Source organism: Melospiza melodia, chromosome 2 (assembly GCF_035770615.1).
Source record: "Melospiza melodia melodia isolate bMelMel2 chromosome 2, bMelMel2.pri, whole genome shotgun sequence".
In the NCBI taxonomy this organism is placed as follows: Eukaryota; Metazoa; Chordata; class Aves; order Passeriformes; family Passerellidae; genus Melospiza; species Melospiza melodia.
The window spans coordinates 65,900,688-65,927,020 of record NC_086195.1 but is presented as its reverse complement, the minus strand read 5'-3'; the positions used below and the strand labels follow the sequence as shown (position 1 = coordinate 65,927,020).

At 42.1% G+C, this 26,333-nt stretch overlaps 1 protein-coding gene across 2 annotated transcripts in view; it reads left to right on the top strand.

Annotated features, from left to right (window-relative positions):
* The window catches only part of LOC134414305 (ovostatin-like), a 29,287-nt gene extending 8,747 nt beyond the window's left edge, over nt 1–20,540 (top strand). The window contains exons 12-36 of one of the 2 annotated variants that reach the window (XM_063148671.1): nt 614–838; nt 1,051–1,108; nt 2,086–2,231; nt 2,615–2,758; nt 3,384–3,554; nt 4,110–4,230; nt 5,285–5,375; nt 6,030–6,258; nt 6,465–6,591; nt 7,214–7,335; nt 7,989–8,040; nt 8,426–8,509; nt 9,477–9,653; nt 10,145–10,226; nt 11,106–11,262; nt 11,722–11,796; nt 13,090–13,255; nt 13,854–14,074; nt 15,152–15,367; nt 15,496–15,620; nt 15,809–15,899; nt 18,315–18,386; nt 18,955–19,057; nt 19,840–19,914; nt 20,252–20,540. In XM_063148671.1, the coding sequence (XP_063004741.1) occupies nt 614–838; nt 1,051–1,108; nt 2,086–2,231; nt 2,615–2,758; nt 3,384–3,554; nt 4,110–4,230; nt 5,285–5,375; nt 6,030–6,258; nt 6,465–6,591; nt 7,214–7,335; nt 7,989–8,040; nt 8,426–8,509; nt 9,477–9,653; nt 10,145–10,226; nt 11,106–11,262; nt 11,722–11,796; nt 13,090–13,255; nt 13,854–14,074; nt 15,152–15,367; nt 15,496–15,620; nt 15,809–15,899; nt 18,315–18,386; nt 18,955–19,057; nt 19,840–19,892 (3,108 nt within the window). In that variant the 3' untranslated portion in view covers nt 19,893–19,914; nt 20,252–20,540. The remainder of the gene's footprint in view (nt 1–613; nt 839–1,050; nt 1,109–2,085; nt 2,232–2,614; nt 2,759–3,383; nt 3,555–4,109; nt 4,231–5,284; nt 5,376–6,029; nt 6,259–6,464; nt 6,592–7,213; nt 7,336–7,988; nt 8,041–8,425; nt 8,510–9,476; nt 9,654–10,144; nt 10,227–11,105; nt 11,263–11,721; nt 11,797–13,089; nt 13,256–13,853; nt 14,075–15,151; nt 15,368–15,495; nt 15,621–15,808; nt 15,900–18,314; nt 18,387–18,954; nt 19,058–19,839; nt 19,915–20,251) is intronic. The other variant, XM_063148670.1, reaches the window with a different exon arrangement.
* Nucleotides 20,541–26,333: the final 5,793 nt, after the last annotated feature.

Below are 26,333 nucleotides of genomic sequence, written 5' to 3'. Positions count from 1 at the left end.
TTTGTGGTTTTGGGTTGTAGTGATCTTCAGTTCCTCCCTGCTTTTCTCTCCCCTTTAGAAGTTCTTTCTGCATTCATCTTCCTTCTCTTTCTTCTGTGTGTTAGAGGACCTTGCTCAGAGACTGCACTGCCTTCCCCATCTAGCCTTGGTGCGTGCCAGCATCTTTCACTGCTGCTGACTGCTTCCCTGCATTTCTGCTGGCACAAACTCATGCCTGTTATCATCACATGGTCTTCTTGTATTGTCATGGCTTTATTCTGGTGGGATGGAAAGGGCTGAGTAAAAGTGTGTCATTTAGAACAATGCCATTCTAATTCAGTGTAAGTCTCAGCAGTTTATGCAACTGGTCTCAAGCCTGAAAAAAAACTAAAATAATGCCCTTATTGAAATGCGCCAGAGGCATCTGGATGCCTAAAGGTGTCCAGAAGGCCATTCACTCTTCACTGGTGAAACACAAATTTTTCACACCAGTTCTTGCTTGTGGCTTAAATAACCTCACAAAATCAGTTTCTCAACAGAATATTTTACAGAAAAGAAGCCTTTGCCCCTCACCTGCCTTGAATTTTTTTTTCCCACACTGTTGATTCCACATGCATGGTTTTCCATTTTGTAGGTCAAACAGGCACCAGGTGAATGTGCAGACTTTATCTGGGGGATTGATAATGAGCCCAAAGCCTCGTTCCTTGTCCGGCGTTTCTACTCACGGACCAACAGCTTTCTGAAAATTGAGCCAGTGACAGAGGAGCTCAGCTGTGGCCAGCAGAGAACAATCAATGTTCACTACGTCCTGAACAGAGAAGGCTACAGCAACGCCACACACACAAACTTCTACTATGTAGTAAGTCCTAATGTTACCCCTAAAACACTTCTTTTTCAACTTCTCTCAAACACCCTATAAGGCAGAAATCTTGCGGTCAGACAGTGGTTATGGATCATGGCTCGACCTGATGGCCTTCGTGGCTTCTCAGGACAATACTCAAAATCAGTGATTTCATGGTGGAAGAGAGAAGGTGCTTTTGATCCCCTTTCATGAGACTTTTCTATGCCCAGGTGATGACACAAGGAAAAATTACTCTCAGTGGCCAAAAGCAAGTCAGCATTTCTGGTGGTAAGTTCCAGACCATATTACTATTCGTACTTCAGATCACAGTAACTTTTGCAAGTGATGAAAGCAGAGAACTGTGGCTAAATCAAGTACTAGTCCCTAAATCCCATGACCTGTTACTGCTCACAGAATCATTTTCTTTTGCTGCAGCATCTAGCCAAACTCCCATATCATAATCAGTTTTATCTTGTTAGTCAAGAAACATATTTTGTTGTGATCAAACACATGGAATGCAACCTTCATATGTTTTATTGTAGTATTTTATAATGCCAAGGAGTATTTATGGTCTCTGTGTGACATCCTAGTCTTCACCAAATAGAATAATAAGACATTTTAAAGTTTGGAATAATAGGTATCCCATTTGAAAGAGATGTTTAGCAGTCAACTCTTGAAATTCATTGCCCTTTCAGAAGTCTCAAAATACCAACAAATAACAGTGATCCTGACCTTTATCCTTTCATTGTTAAAAATCAGTTTGCTTGCAGAACCTGGTCCATTTGCACACTTCAGGAGGTGGCTTAAGTGAGCCTCTCTCCCTATATAGGACTTGTTTCATATTTACCATCTTTAGTCTTAAGCTTAATTCCCTGACCATATACTTGTAGTTTTCATCCATGTAGAGAAGAATTTCTTATTTCTTAGTGTAAAGAGAACTCTCCTTTAACTCAGGATATTGCTGTATTTATCTATTGTTCTAGTTTTGAGACCCAAAGGCAATGAGAAGGGGACCTTCTCATAGCAATTGTGCACAGGTTTCCATGTTTAACTTCTTCCCAGCGTACCCCTCTCTCTGCAAAGCACCCTGGTCTCAGCATCCTCCAGTTTTTATGTGTTACATTGCTGATGGGAGCTGTCCCTCAGCCACTGAGAGATGAGTCTTCCAATATCCAATTCCCTGGGTTATTAAGGTGTTTCTAGATTATGAATATAATATTCTCTTTTGCTGGCTTGTCCTTCTCTGATCCATGTTCCTTCCACAGCTTCCAGAGGTACATTCTCCATCACACTGACTGTCACTGAGAAGCTGGCCCCCAGTGCCAGGTTGCTGCTCTACACAGTGCATCCTCATGGAGAGATAGTGGCTGACAGCTCCAGGATACACAGTGATATATGCTTCAAAAACAAGGTGGAAACCTTTGCTTTCTTACTAAGGGATATTTTGGGGTTTGCTGAAAAATGGTCAGGAAACGATCTCATCAAGAGCCCTGCACTAGGCATGGCATTTAGGGATGGAAAAGGTGCAGGTATGTCTGGGATCATGAGAAGTCGTCCCTGGAATTGGCACCTATGGTTCAGGCTCCGACAAAACTCTCCCCACAATGGAGAGAGAAGGGTGCCTGGGGGCGGGGGTTATGTGAATTTTACAAGCTGATCCAGACGGGCCATCTAGCGGTAGGAGCTTTGTCCTACCGAGAACAGTGAGTGCTGATGAAAGGGGAGATTTAGATCTCTGTGCCAAACCGATTCACCTAATCTCCATGGGGTTGTGTTGGATTTGCTAATTTCCAGGTCCAGCTCAAGTTCTCTGAGAAGAAGGGTCTACCGGGTTCTAGAGTTGGACTCCACCTGGAAGCTGCTGCCAACTCCATCTGTGCCCTGCGAGCAATTCAGAGCATCCTTCTTCAGTCTGGGCAGGAGTTATCTGCTGAGAGTGTGAGTCACATCCCCAGCCCTGTGTTCTTTTGAGCTAGGAACAACCCAGTTCCCACCTGTGATGTCTCTGACTGTATTTTTATTTTTCCCTTGGAAATGGACATCTGTGATTAAAGGAAGATCTAAGGCAATTGTATGATTTAAAGACAGAAACTGATAGCACAGCACTGCTTTTGGGAAGCATGGCAGTGTAACATATATCCCAAAAATATGCCTTATGCAAATCCTTGACAGCACGTTTCCTCACTGTGGAGTGATTGTGTCAAAATTGCATTTTTACTTAATTTTTACATAATTGCAGAATTTACATTGTTCAGATAGGCCTTGGGTCCAGAACAAAAGCTGTAGATGTCAGCTAGTGTCTTGTAACACTCATCTCCTCTTTGCTCAACTCAAAACTGCATTTCCATGCTTTCTGCTCAAGTTCACTCCACAAAACCATTGTGGCTCAGAAGGAGGAGGGTACAGCTCAGTCCAAATTGCTTATTCATCTCTAGGTAGGCATCACTAGTTAAACCCACTGAAGTCTACAGCACTGCTCAGGAACCACCATAAGCTTTGAATATGTGATTTTCTGCCTGCCTGATACCTTCCTTGTGCTTAAACTACTCATTCTCACCTCCAGGTATACTATCAGCTTCATAGGGGTGATTTATATGGCTATTACTACAATGGGCTCAACCTGGAAGATGACAGGCCACAGGAGTGTACTCCATCCAAAACCATCTTTTCTGATGGCTTGTACTTTGAACCTGTGAATGTCAGCCGTGATGGAGATGTCTACAGGATTTTCAGGGTATGTGGTCTGTGTGGGAGGCTCTTTAAGTGGGAGGGATTCCAGAAGAATTCATCAGCGTCAGCATTCAGCTTTCTCAGGTGATGGTTCTTACTGCTGAGAGAAGGCAGCTGATGTCTGAAACTGCCAAAAGCCTGCAATCACCCCATTTCTGCTTTGTTTTCCTCGTCACTTACTCAGGAGCTCTGAAAATCACTGAGCTGCTGCCCATGGGTCGGTAGACAATACCTAAGCAGGACCATGGCCTTGGCTCATGACTCCAGGCATTTCTTGTAGAGATCTGTGTCTGTGATGCAGGCCACTTGGCTCCTGTACACTGGACTCCACTGGCCCTGTACCCTAAGACATAACATCAACATCAGACTCATCATCACTGCTCTTGCAGAACACGAGGTGTCACTGCTCCATAAGAAATACACAGAGCTGAGACATTCAAGACTGAAAGAACAGGATGAACTGGGATGAGGGAGGGGAGAAATGAGGAATGATAATCAGTGATATGCACTGGCAGCTAGTGAATGCTCTGAGTGATTTAATAGATTCTTTCACATTTAGGATATGGGCCTGAAAGTGTTCACCAACTCTCTGCTACGGAAACCAGTTCTGTGCAATGAAAAGAGATCGGAAACGGAAAATTACCCCTCTCACTATTATGATGCTAATCTCAAGGCCTCAGGTAAAAGAAGGCTCATTCTGTATCTCCAGTCTCAGTCTGTCTGGTCTTTAAAACTGTTGCCTGTATAAAATAACAGCCAGTGTAGTGGAGGTTTTGGGGAAATAGGCCTGTGTGTCCCAGTTTGCATCCTATAGTCTCCTTCTGGCAGTCCTGGCAGTAGAATCGATTTTGTTTCAGGTGCAGGTGCATATAGAAAAAACAGGGAATACTGTGGTGCTGCTTCTTTTATAAACTGATTTTGGTTTTCGAGGGTTTTCAGATCAGAATCTTCCATCAAATCAAAATTCAATTAAATATTTAAAAGTCAAGATCTCACTCAGCATGTGGCACACTTAGCACATAGTCTCCAAGGCTTTTATAGATCAGCAAAAGTTATGATTCTCTCCATCGAGTCAGATTGCTCAGCAAAAGAGCAAAAGTAGCAGCCATAAGTTGCCACAAAAGAAGGTGTTACTCAACATTAGGAAAAAGGTCTTCCTCATGAGAGTTGTAATTACACTGGAAGGGGATCTCCAAGAGGTTTTTGAATCTCCATCACTGCTAGTTTTCAAAACTGAGCTGCACAAGAAGCAACCTGGTCTGACTTTGAAGTTAGTCCTACTTCAAGAAGTTGGACTAGAGAATTACAGGGGTTGCTCCCAACCTAGATTTTTTAAAACGATTCTGTCATTCTAAGCCATTGTAAAGCATTATTAAGCCTGATGACAGTACTGGCTGCTGGTGCCCATTTGCAAATCAAAGAGAGCAAGTTGTAGAGAATGGGGAATGCACTTTTTTAACTGAATAGCAAGACCTTTCAGTATGAAATGAAGTTAAATGTCTTGTAAAATAGCTAATATTTCCAGTATTTTCCCATGAGAAAAGAGAATAGGTAAGAAATTGTTTCTTTGCATATCTCTTGGAATTTTCACTGTTATATGGGAGGTGGGAAGTCCAAGAATGCTCAAACAGGATACTTGGTGTTCATTTGTGGTGGTGAAGTGTGCCTGACAGAAGTTCATATTCTTCTCCCATGATGTCTAATACTGTCCTTTAATCATATCCCCACTTCTAGGTGAAATGGTTATGGGTGGAGCTGGTGGTGGTTTCAGCACTGTTCGGAAATATTTCCCCGAGACCTGGATTTGGGAACTGGTTAACACTGAGTAAGTATGTTTATCTTCACTTCTTTCTTCCTTTTTGAGTTGATTCATTTAGCTAAAATGGCCTCTGGGAAGGAACCATGGAACACATGTTTGCTTTGTAGATGTGGGTCTACTTTTCCTGTCTTGATCAATGACAATTGCAGGCAAATACTCTGTGCTCTGTTCCCTGTCTTTCTGGTGGGGAGAAATAAATAGGGGCTAAGAGTGAAATAAAAGTATTTTTTTAAGGAGAGAGAAGGAGCTTGTTATTTTTCATCCAATTTTTAATTCAGCAGCAAAAAACCTCAGTTTATTTATTTTCTTTCAGGCTATCACAGCATCTTCAATTGTAATATTTCCATATTAACTATGCCTTCAGATGCTGTTCTAGAACATTAATCTAAATGTATTGATTCTAATCTGTGTAGTTGGGCATCCTGGTTTTTCAACAATTGGTATTTCTAAATTTAAAAGTTGAGCATTTGAGTGCTTTAACACGTAGTTAACCAGCACCTTTACTTCAAGCATTATAACAATTTTTTAATATATGGAAAGCTACCTTGTAGAAAGTGAGATGAAAACAGAAGTTCTGACTCAAGCAGAAAGCCTGTTTCATAATTTGTCTTGAAAAATTCCTAAGATAATTTCTCATTCTGTGTTTCTTATTCTCTTCAGTTCCAGAGGAGAGGTGGATGTCTCTTACACCATTCCTGACAGCATCACAGAATGGAAAGCCAGTGCTTTCTGTGTGCAGGATGATGCTGGGTTTGGCATCTCCTCCCCTGTTTCCATGACAGCATTCCAACCATTCTTTGTGGACCTCACCCTGCCGTACTCTGTCACTCGAGGGGAAAAATTTAACTTAATAGCTAATGTCTTCAACTACCTCGACAAGTGTGTCCAGGTATATCAAGTTCCCTTTTACTTCCTATGGGGTTTGCTTATTTCCCAGGGATCTTTTTGCTCTTGAAGGAGGAACATCATGCAAAGGCTTTGGGTACTGTGCTGTGCAAAACAAATACTAATGCAGCAGCCTCCTTTGCTCTGCAGCCTGATTTTTAAGGTCATTCTCTTTCATTTGTAATCTAGCTCCTTCTTTCTTTGTCCCAGATCAGTGCCATACTGGCACAGTCAAGTGACTATGAGGCAGAGATCCTTTCATCAGAGGGCAACACAGCAACAGTGTGTGCCAATGAAAGAAAAACGTATATTTGGGCTGTTAGCCCCCGAAAACTGGGTAAGTTTGTCTTTCTATCACCTTGATTATATCCCTGTTTGATCTTTCTACTCCCCTTTAGGGTAGCATCAGTAATCCACAAGCAGGCATTTCTGGACAGCTCCATTCATTGCTAATAAATTTGCCAATAATTTTGGACTGGATTATGCATGGGCAATAAAAAGACACTGCTCCTTCCCAGTTTTATAGCTGTGTTAATGCACACTGCCTTCAAGTCCACATTGTCTTTTTTTTTTTAAGCAGTTGCTAATTACTTGCATGTTTAAGTGCTCCAAAAGTTGAAATATGAATAAAGGCAGAAGAGCTATGATTAAACTATTGCAACACTGCCCTAGGCCAGAGAAAACTCAGTACAAGGCTAAGAAGAGGAGGAAATTGGTAGTGAATCTGGTTTTTGGCCAGGATGACCCCTCTTTCATTCCTCATACCAGGGCCCCAGGCAAGCACTCATTTCCACTAACAAACTGGTATGGAATCTTGATGCAATTTGGTTTTACTGAGCTGTCTTTAGAGAAAATTCATTTCTCAGCAGTTCATCAGCCTAGGAGCAGCAGTCAAAGCCAGGGGTCATTGTAGACATTGAAGATAACTTCATTTTCTTGGCTGGTGGGTGTCTTTCCAGGTGAGGTGAAATTTGTGATTACTGCTGAGGCCAAACTGAGCACCGGAGGTACTGGAAACAGCACTTCTCCAGAGGAGAACACCATTTACAGGGACACCTTGTTTCAAACCCTACTTGTTGAGGTAGGGTTGGAAATTGGCAGGTGCTTTCTGCCTGGTGGAAACTGGAATTCCTGTGGCTGAGGGTTAGAAGCTGTTAGGAGGGAGGGAGGGAATGCAGTACAGGGAGGAGGGAGAACAGCACCTGTGTACAGTAGTCTTCTCCATATTAAAATAAGAGTGAAAATCATGGTGGCCACAGTATCCACTGTCCTCCTCCCACTGGCTTCTTTTGGGACCCTGAGCACATGTCCTGACAGCCCATGGTGCCAGAAGGGAGGAGATTCCATACTTTGCTTTTAAGCACCTTTAGCACATGACTTGAATACTAGGGAGGAGGGTGGAGGAAAGATATAAGAGGAAAAGGGTTTATCTTGATCATCATAAAGCAACAGCTACATAGGATTAATTGGACAAAGTCTCTCTCAGAGGCTAGAAATACCTATTTTTTAACTGCTTTTTGAGTAGGAAGGTGTTTTGGAAAGGATCTTGGGCAAGAGAGGGAGCCATGGACCAAGAGATATTCTAGTGGAGCTAGGGTAGGACTGGCTGCAAGAGGTGCAGGGTCTGGTAAAAGCCATATTCACATACTGTCTTACACTGCTGAATGTCATGGTTTCATGGTGATGTTCTGCACTTTTCTTTCTCTTCCTGACCACTTCACTGCAATCAAACAGCCTGAAGGTATTAAAAAGGAGTTGACTCAGAGCTCCCTCATCTGTGCAAAAGGTAAGGCAAGTTCATTCGTTCATTCATTCATTCATTCATTCATTCATTCATTCATTCATTCATTCATTCATTCATTCATTCATTCCAGGGAACTGCTTCACAGGGAACATTCATTCCAAGTGGAACTGCTTCACTGTCTTGTAGATCTTGTCCTACAAAGGCAGAGACCCTTCCAGGGGAGGAAAAGATACATTCATGTTGTCCTAGGGTGCTTAGGACACAGGGTCAGGGTGCTAGGCTGAAATTCAGAATTTTCATATACCTTTGGCTCATTGAGCAAGACTCTGTGGCATTTTCCTTACCCAGACTGAGGACTATAACAGTCAAGACTTCTGTAAAACACCCCATAATTTTAACAATTTTTCTTTTCATATTTTCTCATCAGGCACAAAGATTTCTGAACAGGTGTCTCTCAGCTTGCCAAGAAACCTAGTGCAGGGATCAGCCAGAGCTTATTTTTCTGTCATTGGTAAGTTTAGTAATTAAACTGAATGCAAAATGGTGTTTCTCTCGTGCTGCACCAAGTGCCATCTTGTATTCACATACAAGCCTTATGTAAAGTTGAAGAAATAATTTTTCTTGATTTTAGAAGGTAAGTTTTCTATTTTGCAAAATGGCAGTGGGAGGCAAAATTTGCTCACATTTCTCTCATATCAAGAAGGGACAAAGTGGTCCAATAATTTTCATTTATATTGCATTTCAGATTATACTGCATTAGCATATCCAGTTCAGTGTAGTCAAACAGCTGATTCAGATGAAAAGTAGCATAAGGCAGACTTCTTTGAAAAAAATGATCTTAATTTCTTGGAAAGAAATCTACAGAACTTTGCTGACTGCATATTTCAAATTTATCATTTTGTATGATGAAAAACATTTGTAAGTCAATAAGTTCCCATAGAATAAAAGTTTCAGGCCCCAATTGACTCTACTAATCTTAAAGTCATTTGTAAGGCTTGAGGGTTCTCTTCAGTGAAAATTTTTTGAGGTTCTGAACTCAGATTGTTTTCTAAACACAGTTGGTTTGGGTGCCCATGTCTGTGTGAGATGTGCTGATGCTGTGCAGCCTGTCAGCATCCTACCCCACTCAGCATGTTCACAAGTACATGCCAAAACAGGAAGCAGGTTGTAATGGGCAGGGAAATCTAACCCTTCCAAGAATTCATAGCTGCTCCTCAGAAGCTGTGCCAGCCACTATTGGTGCTCATTTTTTCCTCTCAAATTCTCAGTTTCTCCCAGGTGTCCATCATCCAGATAAGAAATGAAAAAATGGGGACGGTTTGGCACTTTTCTTCTATGATGTGTCTTTGGTTACTATGATTGCTCTACATTAGTCATTGCCCTTGGCTTCATAATAAGAAAGTATAGAGCAATGTATAATGCTATGCAATAAAACCATGTCTGAACTGGACTGACTTCTTACATTTTTCACCCTTCAGGAGACATTTTGGGCACAGCCCTGCGGAACATAGATAACCTCCTCCATATGCCTTGTGGCTGTGGAGAACAGAACATGGCCTTATTCACACCCAACATCTATGCCCTGGATTATCTGAATAAGACTGGGCAGCTGACTGAAGAGATTAGAGTCAGGGGTACTGGTTATCTATCCAGAGGTAAGAGGTTTTCAGATTCTTCCATCTTCTTCCCCAGGAAAATGCTCACAGGACCAAGCCTGACAGAGTTTAAGAAGCATTTGGACAATGCTATCAGGCAGATGGTGTGATTTTTGGGGTTCTTTGCATGGTTAAGAGGTGGAGTTGATGACTATTTTTGGTCCCTTCCAACTCAGAATAAACTGTGATCCTGTGAACTAGTATTGTGATTGTTTGCCTTGAACACTTCAACTCAACGTGGTGAGCACTGATCTCTCTGAATTCCAGTACCACAATAATTGCACAGGAGCAGGCAATGACAGCACTCCAAAAACAGCATGTCCAAGAGTAAAACCAGCTGGAATTCACTCAGTGGTTGGCATTATTCACCAGACATCCATTACCTGATACTAAATCCAAAAGTCTTACTTATTCAGTTGAACAAACAGCAGAACAAATCCTTTTCTCGGATTAGAAAATGTGTAAATCTGCCCTCCTTATTGTGTTTTCAGGCTACCAGAAACAGCTATCATACAAACACAGGGATGGATCCTACAGCTCCTTTGGGTTACGAGATAGAGAAGGGAGTGTATGGTAAGTGATGACATTTTCTATTTCCCTAGCACAGGATCTTTAGGCTTTGAAAAAAGATCCAAGTATTCCATGATTCTTATTTTTAATAGACTAAATGAATATAGTTCAGTTAATTTGAATCTCCTAGTAAAGGAGAAATTAATAACTGGAAAGTGGGCAACCAAAGGGTGGTATGATGGTGGGAAGCTGGAGTACATAATGTTCAACAGGAAACTAAAGGATCTGAATTTGTTTATCCTGTAGAAGAAGAAAATAATGGGAGACCTGGGTAAACTTTTCTTCTGCCTAGGTGGGGACTGTGGAAATACAGTCAGACTCTTGTTGGAGTTGCACAGAGTGAGGACAAGAGTTTGTCCTTACTCAAGTTGCTACAGAGACAACTCCAAGTGGGTAGAAGAAATAAAAATCTTCCCCAGGAGAAGGCTGTAGCACTGAGATAAATGCCCAGAGAGGATGTGGATATCTCTATTCCTAGATATTTTCACATGACTAGACAAAAGACTGAGCAGCCTGACACAACTCTGGCCTTAGTTTAAGCAGGTGGTTGAACAGGAGACTTCCAAAGATCCCTTCCAACCTGCTTCATAATTCAATTAACTAAGACTAGAAATTGCTAACATCAGTCACCAACATGTGTCTGTACTTTACTACTGCTCTAAAAGAAAGGTTTCAGCACAGTAATGGAGACATATCAGGTCAATTTTTAGTATGAGAATTTTATGTATTTTATTTACTTAAAACTTAGAAAACACTTTCTTCTTTTACCTCAAACATTATAAAGTTCTTTTTACATCATTTTCTATGCACATCCTGTGCACTGGTGAATGTCCTTGGTCTTGTTCACACCACACCTGCCTTCTGTTTCTGGATCACCTGCAGGCTCACTGCCTTCGTGTACAAGTCCCTGGAGCAGGCCAAGCGCTACATCTACATTGATGACAACGTCCAGTCCCAAACTTTGATCTGGCTGGCAAGCAAGCAGAAGTCAGATGGCTGCTTTGAAAATGCTGGATCACATTTCAACAATGCTTTGAAGGTAACTGAGATAAGTATAGCCACAAAATTCCAGTCCTGCTGTCTGGATTTATTTGGATAGGACACAAACTTACTCTTCAGCACACCCTTACTCTTCTTGGTAGTGTTATCTCGTGTCTCTCCTACACAAGCAGGGCATGATTCTTATGTGTGCTCTTGATGATGAGGTAAAAACAAGTAGAACTTTCTAAGTCTCAGGTTTTATTTTCCACCACTGCATTTTGGGCTCAGCCCCAAGCTATTGTCTGCTTTATTACACATGTACAAAAGCCAAGAAGATGCAGTCAATTACTTTGGCTTTATCCTCTGTAAGCTTGATTTTTCTTGTTCCTGTGCACACAGGGAGACAGAAATTACTGCTGATCTCAAATCTAACTGATATATGAACTATGAATTAATTCATATGTTGTTTATTTCTAGGACATTCATCCTAACCAGTTCTTTACTTGTTTTTCTTCAGGGTGGAGAAGAAGCTGAATACTCCCTCACAGCCTATGTTGTGGCATCATTGCTGGAGGCTGGACACTCTGCTGCAGTAGGTTTTTGGTGCTGTTAGCCCAGTCAGACATTTGTCAAACTGCTCAAGTCACAGTCCTCACATCAGCTTTCCTTTACAATGAGGAACTCAAATACTCTTTGTAGGACAGCAGTTGATTGTAGACAGTTATTTTCAGAACCCTGCAGTCTCCTGCAAGTATTTAATGAGTGTTCCAATTCAGTTATATATCCAGTGCTTGTGGATTCACTTGAAACACCCCTGAGGAGTCCAGCTGTTTTAGACAATGGTAGTCTAAGTAGGTGCAAAATCCAGACTGAATTTGCCCACTCCATCCAAAATCCACTTTGGAATTTTCTCTGTATTTCCCTAGTCCAAAGTTCAAGCTGTCCAAATCTTCAGTCTACAAACTCACTTTGTGCATTTAGTTCCAATGCATTTCCCTATGGAAATCTTAATAATGGAAGGAAACCATGAGCTGCTGGTTGAAGTACTAGGCATTGGGAAATGAGAGCCAAGTTCTGTTCTCTGTAATATATTTTCTTCATATCCTTGTGACCTTGTTTTATGCCGACTTTGTTCTTGTTATGATGGGGAGGAGGAGAATTGTTCCAAATCTGACAAACACGTTCTAAATGTGCTGATTTTTTGAACATCCCTCACGCACGGTAGTATCAGCCATCATCAGGATACACGAGACCAACAGGATGAAAGCATTGTGCAGAATCAAACAGTTCTAGAGCAACATGAATTTAGTTTCCAATATCTTTGTAAGCAGCTCCAAAACCCAGTGTCATGTATTTAAGTGAAGCTGCAGAGACACGACATGGTTAGTAAAGTGCTGGTGATTCTGAGAGGAAGAAGGGTTCACAGAGATAGTCAATAAGGCTAAAAGGTCTGAAGAGTTACCTTGGTAGCTGTACCTAGCAAACAAGCAATGTCCATTTGAGAGAGCCAGCTTAATCATGAGGTCTCAATGCACTTTACATAGTTCTGTAATGAACTATGAAATGATCCACATTTTATTGCTAAAGCAACCAAGGGACAAAGGTTTCTCTTTAACAGGCTCATCTCATGAGCCAGGAAAAGAAACAGTGCTCTCTTATTTTGGCCATGCTGCCTCTAAATGAATTTAGAAAGGAGGCAGCATGACTGGAAGGGCACTTTTTACAGGATACACTCTGTAGGCTATTAAACATGCCATGGATCATGTATATTTCTAGCATGAAGAGTCAGAGATTGCAGCTTAAGCAATGATGGAGGTATTTAGAAAGTATTGTGTGGAGACACAAATCCAAGTACCTGACACCCCACTGTGTTTTGCATTACCAGCATCCTGTTGTTCGAAGCGGCATGAACTGTTTGGAGACTGCATTTAACAGTGGGGTCCACAACCTGTACAACCAGGCCCTCCTTGCCTATGTTTATGGCTTGGCTGGCAGAGAGGAAAGATGCCAGTTCTTCCTTGAGCAGCTGGACGGGGCAGCTGTCAGGGCTGGTAAGTGCAGCATGGCCATGGCAGAGGCAGTGCAGCAGATGGAATGGCCTGTTGGATCTTATGAGCTGTTCTGATGCACAATTTTGTCAGGAATGCTCTCCCTTCCCTTGCCTTTCATGCCTGCTATGCTACTGAATTTATTTCTAGGAGTTTTTCTGTCTGTCTCTTTTAGTGTCATGAAAGTTTGAGCTGTGGCCTATCTATGAAATTTTGAAATAATTTAGGGGGAGATAGAGTCCCCTGAATGTCTTAGCCCAAGGTCTTTCAATAGCCCAAGGTCTTCCAAGGTCTTTTCAAGCCCAATCTTTCAATAGAAAGATTGTACCTAATTTTTCAATTAGTTTCCTCTTATAATGCTGAACAAACCCACTTCCCTTTGCTACATCATGTGCTCCTGTTTGCAACTGCCTTAGCATCCTTTTACTGCACTGCTTTCACTTCAATCCCTCTTTGTCTTATACAGCCTGCTTTTATTATTCCCTTTCCATCCCTTCCTGTTTTCTTTTTCAGCTTGGTAGTAAAACCCAGTTCAGGACAACCAAGATCTGATAAAACTTGTTTTTTCCATGCTTTTTACACCCCACTTCTCTGTTTTCAGGTGGATCTGTTTACTGGCAGAGAGAAAACATGCCACCAGCAGAACGTTTCTCTGACTTCTATTCCCGTGCCCCTTCTGCTGAGATTGAAATGACCAGCTATGTGCTCCTGGCTCTGCTCAACAGAACCAAACTCACTCCAGAAGACTTATCTTACATTTCCCGTGTTGTGTACTGGCTTATCAAACAACAGAACCCATATGGTGGCTTTTCCTCCAGCCAGGTAACTGGGTGTGGTAAAAAGAAAGTGTCTTGGAGCAGTACAGTCCGCAAACTGAATCTTGAAAAATAACAAATCTTTCTGACTGCATGTGGATTTGAGTAATACTGGATAACTGGTGCTTTCATGGGTCGCCTTGTCAAAGGTACACCATGATCTGCATAGCTTTACATATAATTTGGTTTTCAGCAGTGAGAATTTACCTGAATTCCAAGTTGGCCACGGACAGCAGTCACTGCTGACACAACATTATGCCAGGTTTTGTGCAATAATTGAAATCTGTTGCTCCAGAATCACAGAATCCAGAATGTGTCAGGCTGGAAGGGATCACAGGGGGTCATTTGGTCCAACCTCCCTGCTCAAGCAGGGTCATCCTAGAGCACATAGTGTCCAGACGGCTCTTGAACATCTCCAATGAGGGAAACTCCACAACCTCTCAGGGCAGCCTGTCCCAGTGCTCAGTCTCCCACACAGTGAAGAAGTTCTACCTCATGTTCAGGTGGGATTTCCTATGCATCAGTTTCTGCCCATTGCCTCTTCTTCTATCACTTAGCACAAGCAAGAAGAGCCTGGATCCATCCTCTGGACACCCTCCCTTCATATATTTCTGAGATCTCCTCGCAGTTGTCTCTTTTCAAGGCTGAACAGGCCCAGATCTGTCAGCCTTTGTAAGAGATGATCCAGTCCTTTAATCATTCTTGTCATGATGCTCCTCTGGACCTGCTCCAGGAGTTCCATGTCTCTGCTGTACTGGGGAGCCCAGACTGGACACAGCACTCCAGATACATCTCCCTAGGGCTGAGTAGAGGGGCAGGATCAGCTCCCTCCACCTGCTGCCAAAGCCCTTCCTAATGCACCGCAGATGGTCTACTCGTCACCAGAGCACACTGGTGGCTCAGGGACAGCCTTCTGTCCACCAGGACAAGTTCTACAAGAACTTGTGTCATGTTTCCTTGGCTCTTTGAAAGCCCCCCTGCATTCATGAGTACTGACAAGGCATCGGGGAAATAGGATCTGCGCTAACCTCACACACCATCTTACACCTGAGTACCTAATTGGGGATCATGTTATTCTTTTCAGGACACTGTGGTTGCTCTCCAAGCTTTAGCCCAGTATGGATATCTCACCTTCTCCAAAAAAAACCTTAATACAGTCCAAGTCCATTTCATGGAGACTCCCAGTAAGATTTTCCAGGTGAACGACAAGAACCGCTTCTTACTGCAGCAGGCGTCCTTACCCACTATTCCAGGGAGTTACAGCGTGGAGGTGAATGGCACTAGCTGTGTCTATCTGCAGGTAAGCAAGCTGGGAACTCAGCACCACCCTCTGGGAACTAAGCAGGGGGCTCTCCATGCTTTGTTCCTCTCCATATGTCATGCTCTCCCTTAGGTCTGTGACCATCCCACACTTTCTATCTCTTTCAGACCACCCTGAGATACAACATCCATTTGCCAAAAAAAGCTGCAGGATTCTCTCTGTCTGTAAGGACAGCAAATGTGTCTTGCACAGGCAACTATCCACCAAAGTTTGACCTTGTCCTCTCTGCCAGGTAACCTCCTTTTACTGACCTACCCCCTGCATTCACAGTTTGGTAAAGCATCCAAAAAAGGAAGTACAGGCAGTTAACTGCTGCTCTGCAGCTTAGGAAGAAAAACAGGATTACTGAGAGCTAAAAATGTCATCCACTGGTCTCCTTTCCATTTGCAGACCAGACTAACAGAACTTCTCTCATTTTAGTTACACAGGAAACCGCAACATCTCCAACATGGCTATTATTGATGTGAAAATGCTCTCAGGATTTGTTCCTGAAGAATCTTCCCTGAAAAAGGTAAAAAATGGGACCAATGTGAATGATAAAGCCTAAGAACATAGGAAGTTGATAAACACAGTCTCTGATTAGCAAATTTGAGCCCATGGGACTACTGCAAAGTCCCTGGGCATAGCCACCTCTCACATACTCTGGACTTCAAATTTGTAGCTGTTTATGTGTTGAAGACAGATCTGTTAGGGGCTGCCAAATTCAGGAGATTAGCCCAGGAGAACTAAGACTTCATATCCCCAGGTCCAACCAACAGCAAAGTTCAGTCTATATTCCCAATAAGCAGACATACACACTACACATATATAACCATATATACACAATATATGTGCCACACAGATCAGCAGAGAGGAAAGACAGCACTTCCACAAACACAGATAGCTCAAATGGCTTTGTCCTTTTCCCTTTTTCTGCCTCATCAGATTAAAATCTCATTTGTGGGAAAGAGAAATAAATAAATACATAAACATGTGCAAGCACATAGATACATGCAAGTACACAATGTGGCTCCTCGTGGTAGCTGGCCTCAGGCACTCAGTCTGCCCAGCAGCTGCCCCTGGACACTTGAGTTGGTGGCGCCTGGACATGTGCCTCCTTCAAGGCCTGAGCCCTGCTTCAGTGCCTGGAACTGAGGTCCCCATCCCCATGCGTGCATACTGAGGGCCCCTATAAGCATTCTTAACATGCAGTAGGTGAGCTGGGGTCCTCTGGTTTCACAGTGATGTCAGACAGACACATACACGCAGAGACAGGCAAATAAGTCCCCACTAGCTGCTCCAAATGTGCATCTCCAAGACTGTATGGTTTCTCCAGAAGTAGGCTTGGACACTCTGCTGCCTTTGGTAGCTGCCTTGGATGCTCTGGTGTGTCCAACATTTGGGTCAGGTTTCTGCCTGACTCAGGAGCTGGCTGCTGTTCCGGTTTGTCACTGGGGAGCACATGCTGACACACATACTCCCGTCACTACAAGCCTGCAGTCTGGTGTCCCAGGATGCTGGCACCCCAGGCACACAGTCTCTGATCCTCTCTTCAGGGACTTGAACTCCCTGCACACACATTCACATGGAATTGAGAGCCTTTCACCCTGGAAAATTGCCAGGAACAGAGATTAATAAGAAGGCAGGAGGGGCTGTGGTAACCAGGTGCAGGGCAGACAAGTGTGTTTGACCACCAACCTGTTCACGTGCAATTGGCCTCTTTTATCTCATTTTCCACCCTTTTCCCTTCCAACTGGATTTTATCCCTCTCTTTGTTACTTCTGGTTTTTTCCCTAAACACCCCATGAAAACTCTTTCTTGAGTCCCAGCATCCTATATTCAGCCCCATGGTCTGCAGGCAGCATTCCCCTTCAGTCTGCAAGGTGATCCGGGGATATTCTGCTGCTGACTCACCCTGTGGCTCTCACACTCTGACTATGGCAGCCCCAAGGGGGAGGGTCAGAGTGCTCCAGTGGCTCTGCTCAGGATAATGGGATTTCCCTGTGCTCTTAGTGTCTGTGTGCATGAGTCTGTAGTCATACAGCCTGACAGAATCTATGTGAGAAACACTTCTGCCATAGTTAAATTGCTTCAATTGGCATTTTGCATTACTATCCCTTTGACAAGGGTTATTTCTTCCTTTACAGTACAGTTTAACAAACAACCAAAAAAAGGAGGTCCTTTTTTGATCCTCCTCCTTTACTATCCAGAAATTTGATTATGATGATGACAATTCTGGGGACAACACTGATAAGCAACTAGTTTAGGTTCTTAATACAATTTAAGTTCACAATAGATGAGTTACCTTCAAGTCAAGACCTGTAATTTTCAAGCAGATAAAAAGAAGAATTAAATTCTTGGTAGAATCTGCTCATACTTTGTGTATTTATAATAATTCAGTGTTCAAGCCTGAATTTTTTTGGCTAGAACTGTATGAAATTAATAAATTTTATTTGTAAGATTTTTTCTGTTGAGATGATATTCTGTTTGGCATCCTACTCCTCTTCATACACACTTCAAGAAAATAAGCTGGTTTTTAAAGTTTAGAATATTTTAGGTGTGTATGTTTTGATATTAAAATAATTTTGTTCACATTCTTTTCTAAATGTTTTTAAACATTTATTTAAAACATACAATGGACTAGCAAGTGAATCAGCTTGAGCTGCAGAAATTAATTGTAAATTCGCTTTGAAATGAGAGAATTCTTAGGTTGATGATGGAAGTTACAAGTACCAAAGCTGGCTGGTGGAACTGTTCACCACTGTGACTGGTCTGCACGCATCAGGTTGTAAAAACACTCAACCTGCATTTCTTTATTTGGCGACTAGATGGCGGGGTGGCATAAAAGGAGCACAGCAGCCTCTTCAAACGCATTTTGCTGCGGAATCTGTAAGTCTCCTTGGCAAGTCTCCCGTGCTAACATTGCTGTGTTTTGCCTTATTTAAAGCTTCGGTTCGAGAATTCCGTTGTGGATCGTGTAGACATCAAGAACAACCACATACTCTTCTACCTTCAGAAGGTAAGTTTGGGAGGTTTCCCTTCAGTTTAATAAAACTGGAAGTTTAAAACAGGCTTCCAAATAAAAGAAAAATCTTATTAATAGCATATTAACGATACCAGTGCCTTAAAGATGTAGAAGTACTTCACTCAATCCAATATCACAGGGTATAATGGAGATATGTGATCAAGGTAATTAAAGGGAGAAAAGTAGAGAGAACATTCTTAGGGGTACTGAAGGTGATTTTAGTTGGGAAAAAGCAAGGAAAGAAACTAACAGCCATTTTCTATTACAGGATGAATGCTGATGTGCTGAAAACCACACAAACAGGGAATTAGGTTGGGATAATTGGCAATGGAAATAAGAGGAGGAGAAAAGAAAATAAAAGAGCACACAATTTTAGCAGCAAAACATATTTAGCAACAGCTTTTAAACAATTGTGTGATTTAACATCAACTTTACAAACTGGAGGGACCCGTAGAATAGCACATTGTCACACAGTCTGATGCAGAAATTAATCTGTTCAACCTTAGCCTCAGGGATAGTTATGAAAAAGTTCTGATGCATCTTTTTGTCTTGCCATTTCCAGGTGTCCCAGAAGGAAATCAGCTTCTCCTTCGGTGTGGAGCAAAGCCTGCCTGTCTCAGACATCAAACCAGTGCCTGTGCATATATATGATTACTATGAAACAGGTAGGTCACCCTCCAGCAGGCCTCAGTAAAACCTGTGACAAAGGAGGGACAAAGAGAGACCCACTTAGCAATTCTGCTGGTTTTGATTATTAGACTGCAAAGGTTTTGCAGAGCACAAACAGTTCCTGCCCTCCCGTGTTTACATTTCTTGTTTCATTTCAACGTAAAGCAGATAAGAAAGTGATACTTGAGAGCTTCATTCTTACAAAACACATACAAAAAGACATGTGGTTCCACTTTCACTCCACAGTTTGGACATGATGGTTAAAATCAATAACTCAAAGGCAGCACTGTTCCTGACTTCCCCGAACTGCATTAGCTAATTTTTTTACTAATATCATCATTGTAGGCTGCATCAAAAAGATCTTCCTTAGTGGAATTTAAATACTTAATTAGGAATGACAATCCCATTTAACAAAAGAGGAGTTTAAGTAACTAGAACTAGAAAAATAAGTGCCTTTGACCAGCTTTCCTGAACCGAATCCTAGCAGATTAGCAGCAGCAGCAGCAGCAGTCAGAGCATTGACCCTGGAGTGCATTTTCTGCCACCTGATCCACGACTTGCATGGTGACAGCAATGATGTGTCCTGACAAACATGGTCAGAGTGCCCTGGTCTCTCACTATGCAGCCCTGCAACTGGGTGCCTTGACAACTGGGAGTCTACCACAAAATTTATCAAATGTCTTCTGTTTTGTAGCATGTTAATGGCAGATGCAGATAGTCTGGGGTCAGAATGATTTCTCACTCTTATACAAATGTTTTCTTCCTTCCTTCTTTCCAGATGAATATGGCCTTTCAGAGTACAATACTCCCTGCTCCACATATTCCAACTGAAATCAGATGTGTGCCAGAAGAGGTAATGATTCAAAAATGTCAGGCAAGCAGCTGCAGAACAAGAAGAGGATAAGAGACTTGGGTTTTTTCTGGGAGCACAATGAAAAACATGTAGAATAATGAGAAATATGCAAATCTCATATTGCTGTAGATCAGAATGACCCATTCTGGCCCACACTTCAAAAAGAATTGGGGTCAGTGTGGATTAGAAACTGCTTTAAATAAAATGCTTTTCCTGACAAGGGAGATACTGTGCAATTGTTGGCCCTGACCATCCATCTTGTTTTGAAACTTATGACAAATTCCAGTGGGAGATTTGTGTAAAGGTACTAATTTGAAATGTGTGTTCTGTGCCATAGGTTCCTCTTAAGAAATCCTAATCCTGGAGAATAATGTGCTGCTGCTGCTGCTTCTATAGTTTTTACTTGTTTTGGTCTTTCCATTATCCAGAAGGAAAATCCTGAAGAAATTCCTTTGATCCTCAGCTTTTTCAGCAATTGAACTGAATCACCTACAGATGACAGAAGTCTAATCACAGGAGGACAACTTCTGTGCAAGTTTTGCCTCTATCTAGAAAGAAATGTTTTCTTCAGATTAGCATCTCATATTTTACTGCCCTTTGTAATAAAACGTTCTGATTGGCAATGATATTTGTCCCAGCCTCCACTCCTTGGTCTATCTAGAACTGGATGAACACAGGAACCTTTGTGACAGGGGGAAGCCATGACAGAGACCCTCAGGCTCAGTGTAATCCCAGAAAGATGCAAAATAAATTTGGAAGCTGTGGGAGACCATAAATCTTGGTTTGGAAGGACCTGGAGAGGTCACCAACTGCAGCCTCCTGTTCTAAGAACTGCCCAACAGAAACTAACCAGCAGAAAGGTGTTCAGCTTGAGAGTGGCACTGGGGTCCAGCAAAAAAAGCAGAATTCAGCCACACCAGGACCTAGGAAACCTTGGGAAGCAGGTAGAGAGTTGCTCTAAACATATGAGAGATTTGACATAGGAACCTAAGGCTGTTTGTGAATTTGCTGATGTGAGCTATGTGCCTTAACACCCTTTGGAACCTGGCCCCATTATCTGATTCTCTCAGCTCTCTAAATTCCACCTGGCATGTGAAAGCATCAGGCACAGAGCAGCTTTTCATCTGGTAGCACTGTGCATGCAGGTGAGCCTGAAGGAGCACTTCAATGCATAAAATAACATTTATGATCACATATGCCATCTATATCTCTCCTTAGGACATACAGAAATACGGGAATGGAGTTCTCTGCTGGGTTTTTTTGTTGTTTTGTTTTTTGTTTTTTCTTAAGTTGCATATAAGCTTGGTTTACTGAGAAACAAGATTATTTTCTTCCCTGACAATTCTGGTGGAATTTCCACCTTGTGAAAAAAAATAATGACATTTTGAGAAAAAAATATTGTGAGGTGAGTGGCTTTCAAGTCTTTTAATTCTGCTCAAAACATTGAGTTTCTATCCCTAGCATTTCTCTTCCCATCAGAAGCCACCCCTGGGCACAACCTTTGACCCAAAAAAGTCACACTGAAAGCAATGTTTTCATGTTTGCATGAGACCTGTGGTGACTTTTGCTACAGACAGACACATGCTGAGAAGTAAGTTATGACTCTGAAGATGTTAAGGGGCCAACTGACCCCCAACTCCCCCTTGCTCTCCCATCCCTGTCAGCAAAAAAGATTGTGTGAACTTCAAGAGGGGTCAGTCAGGCTACTTCAATCCACCTTCCTCAGCTGTGTAAACTCAGCCTGCTGCTAAACAAAAGCCTTTGTTTAATGCCATTCCAGTGAATGGCCAACTGCAAGTCTGGTCAGATGGAAACTGATATGAAATGCAGATGCATTCAAAAGCATAGCATTTAAATTTTACTACAAATTTCCAAAACACTAGGCTGAGAGGGAGTGCATGGAACAATGCCAGCAGTACATAGCAAAATCTGCATTTTACAGCCTTCTTTTACCTCTTTAACACTTTTAACTGCAGTGCAACTAGTGACCCAATTTTTTTTTCTCATGGAGCTTGCATCATGTGATGCTGCTGCTTCACAAATTCAGTTTGCTTAACCTCAGTGCAAGTCAGATGAAAAGACGTAACAATTGAAAGGAGCTTTAGATACTGACCTTGTAGGACCATGTGAATCAATCAGAAAATGGCAAGGCCCATATCCCATCTCCAAAAATGGCAAATACATTTACACTCAGTTTTCTTTAATTGCTATAGTTAGAAAGATGCTCTAGAACTCTGAAATTACCATGAATCAATCTTCCCTTTGGCTTTCAGTGTGCAGAAAGGTGCAGTTCCTATGGGACCATCTGCTGTAGCCCATGGGAATGTGCCAGGACAGGCTCTGGAAGTTTTTCCCAGAGTTACAAGCTGCCAGGACTCTGACACTGTTTTGTGTAACAGCAAAGCACTCGTGCTATGAGAAACTATGAGTGACACTAGGCATGGATATGATGCTCCAGTCACTTCCTTCCTTTCCACACAGTGCTCTCCAGCAGGAAGTTTTGCCCAGTGCTGGTTGTTTATGGGTCAATAACAATAAAAAAACCTGGTTCTTCAAAAGAGGACAATCAGGACTTTCTCTTATTCCCTATTTGCCTGAGGCCAGCTTGTTTGCCCTGAGACAACTTGGAAACCTCAGCTGTTTAGGAAGATAATAAAAGTTTAAAAAGACAGGCGAGTCTTCATCAAGGACATATCCTCCAGCTTGTTCTGTACAGTGTTCAGCAGTTCAATATATAGCTGCAGAATATATTTTCACTGGAGACAAAGGAAAAATAGCCTTTATGTGAGGGGAATGAATCAAAAAACTTTTCAGGCCTAAGGTCAGGGGTTGAAGGCACAAACAGGCTCTCCCTGGGGGGCGTCCTTAAAGTAGTGCAATTAATATATCAGGTAACACAAGAGTATTGTTTTGCTGCCAAGTAGATAATAATAACAGATAAAGGGAGAGAAAGCTGCAGGCTCTGAATAGCATTTGCACGCCTTCCATAATGTGTCTGGAACAAGTTCAATTTCTGGGATGTCGTAGCGGAAAGAAAAATTCTTTGTAACAACAGAAAAATGGATTTAGAAGCAAGATGTTGGTCAATGGCAAAAAGATCAAAGTACTCAAAAAGAGAGTGAGCCTCCAACATTTAGTGTTATCAGCCAGTTGTGAGAGACTCCTAACCCCAAGCTCTCTTTCCCATTCAAGTCCTAGCAGCATCACGCCTACACTGAAGACAGACTTCAAAGAAATGAGACGAGGTAGTCCCTGCTCTAAAAGATGTAGGTCTTATGTCTTGCACTCAACTCCTATGAACTCTTGGTTATAAAAAATCATTTTACTGCTTGAAGTGAGATCCACCCTTTCTCAGAGCACTTGGATTAGACATATAACATTTCCCCCAAAAAAATGTCCAAGAAATTTCCTTTGGCCCATAAAGCTGCATCCAAAGACACAAGTAAAAACACTGCTCCTCTGTAGTGCTCTTCTCACAGACCAACCTGCAGTTCAGACAGATTATTTGTCTCTTACATCAACAGTGCCTGAAACTGCAGGAAAATACTTTAGGGGTATGATTGCCTCAGTAAAACTCTTGTAGGATCTGTAGGCTGGTGGCTGAATTCCTAAGGGAAAGCAGAACTGTATGACCCTTCTCAAGTCAATCCAGAGAAGAAGGGCAACCAGCCAGGGCTAGGCTGTTCTGCTCCAAACTGATGAAGGGAAAGAGAAGACAATAAGAGGGACTAATGGAGCTTCAAACACCTACAAATCTGTCACTGCAATGCATTTATGAGTCATTTCTGCAGAATGAAAATAAAAAACAGGCTTTCCATAAGGCAGAGAAAAGCCATTGCAATATGAAAGCCTCAGAGAGCTACATCTTTCTACACGCGCCTGTCACAAGCTGTCACCTGAAATGAAAGCAAATGCTTCTACCTTCAGAGTGCAGAAGTTGCAGCTACAAAGAGAGGATAGTTGTGCACAGCTGTGGGATAGAAGCAAAGGGTTAGGGGTTTGATCAGAGGTGAAAAAGTCAGAGAATGATTTGGGCTTCCCTCAACATGCTAGAGATGGCTGGTCTCAGGCACCTCTCTGGTAGCCAGAAAAGCCAATACATGACAATATCATGTGCAGCTTGCATCAGCTCTTGGTACACAAGGTAATTTCTCAGTACCAGTCATGAGCTGATTGCTGGCATGAGAGGTTTAGGGGGAACATGAAACCAGACTAGTTGTCCCACTTTGACTAGTTACCTTTTATGGATTACATGTCAAATGTTCCCCACTTAATACTCATTGTTAGGTATTTTCTTTTCCCACTGTAATTAAAACCCGATTTTATTTGCAAGTGTGAAGAATGAACTTATTAAGTACCAGAAATTTTTTGAGGGCTTATTCATATATTTTATTGGTGACCTCTTCACATTTGACCTGAACCCTTGATGCTGCCTATAAAGACCACAAGGAAAGGAGGGCTGAAAAACTCTAATTCCTGTCCATGCAAGGACAGTAAAGCTGCAAAGTACTCCCAAAGAAATGCAGACTCTCTTACTAGCCTGACTATAGCACTGCATTCACAGTTTAGCCTAAAAGCTGCCAGGGAATCTGTGTACAACTAAGAAAGATAATTTCATTTTTATATCCACTAGTATCCATTCTGAGGCTTGTGCAGGTGCAGTGAGAGCAGTCAGATTCCAGCTTCACTCACCTTTCACTGGCATTTGTCACCAAAACTGCACTAGCACCAAAACTAGCAAAGACAGGCTTAATACTTCAGTTCATAATTATTCCTGCTCAGATTTCAGCCTCCACACATATGTGGAGAAAGGTCTCAGTTTTGAAAACATGTTGTGGATGACCCATCCACACTCAACAGAGCCACTGAAGCCTTGCAACTGGCTGACCTTCAAATACCTCTGTTTTTAGTATGGCTGCCTTTTCCAGATATCATAGACCACTGAAATAAACTGCAGTCCTCCCTACCACCACGTTTTGTTGAAAAAAATTCCATCACTCATCAAAATCACTGCAAGCTGTGACTATTCCACTAGGGATATGCGTATTTGTTTTATGACCTCATCATCCTTTCAGCTGCTAGAGGACTTTGCCAAGGTTCACACGTCTTAAAACAATGAAAGAAATCTTGCATGGTTGACTAGAGACCCTATTGACCAAGCAGAACTTTATCTGTAGTTACCATGTTTCAGCATTGTTCCCCAAACACCTGGGCCAAACCAAGCATTTCAACCTTTACCATGTCTAAACAAATCATTACAAACTAATCTTCTAAAAGACAGTGTTATAGGAAGCAGTCATGGCCAAAATCACAGATTAACTCAGAGTTTTTCAATAATTTTTGTAGCTGTAATGACCAAGTTCTTTGCATTGATCTTATTCTGAATGCAGCAATTAACCCCTTCACAAGAAAGCTGAGAGTGCCTATGCCACAAATATATGGATACAGGTCTTGCACACACATCCAAGCTGGCTTTAGACTGCATGAGTGAGAAGGGGTACTAGAATTATATGAAATGTTAGCAGCCACAAAAGCATCAAAAGCAGGAAAAACCATGGAGCTTCAGAGACTCTTGTAATTTCCCTAAAGCCATTTGATGATTCCCACAGGAAAGAAATACAGCTCTTTTCAGTAATAGAGAAATTTGAGATCAGGAAACCACACAGAAAGACACAGAAATTACTGTGACTGAGCAGCCCTATATGAAAACATTAGTTGCAGTCAAGTAGTATTACTTTAGTTTCTCACAGCAAGACAGATTTTATTTGTAAAGATAATCTTGTTCTGGTTGAACATATTAGTGCCTTAAATAAACCAAACCACAACCATTAAGGCACAATTTTTGGTGTCTAACTGTGGCTGCAGCAGAACGGTTTCAGTGGCAGAAAGATCTCAGTACTAAGCTGGTGGGACATTTTTTAACAAAGATAACTAAATCAAATTTAACTAAATCCAACAGCTCATTCTACTGTTGCCAGGGCTCCCTCTCATTGCTCCCTATCTACAAACGCACCGATGTTTATGTGTGTGTGTGCGTGTGTGTGTGTGGGTGTGTGTGTGCGCGCTACAGCAAAAGTATCTGAGGTCTGAAGTTATGGCTCAGGTAACACTCAAAGTTAGGCCGGCAAAAACCTCCTTTTGAGTCAAGAATGCAAGATAATCTGTCTGTGTACAGACATTTCTCCAACATTGCCCAAAACCAAGCACCTCTTACAGTATCTGAAGCTACAGGAAATATGGAGAGAGACTACTTAAAAGCCCATATAGTGACAGGACAGGGGGGAATGGACTCAAACTGAAAGAGAGCAGGTTCAGAATAGATGTTAGCAAGAAATTCCTTACTGGGAACTTGGTTAGGCACTGGCACAGCTTGCCCAGAGAAGCTGCAGACACCCCATCCCTGGAAGCGTTCAAGGCCA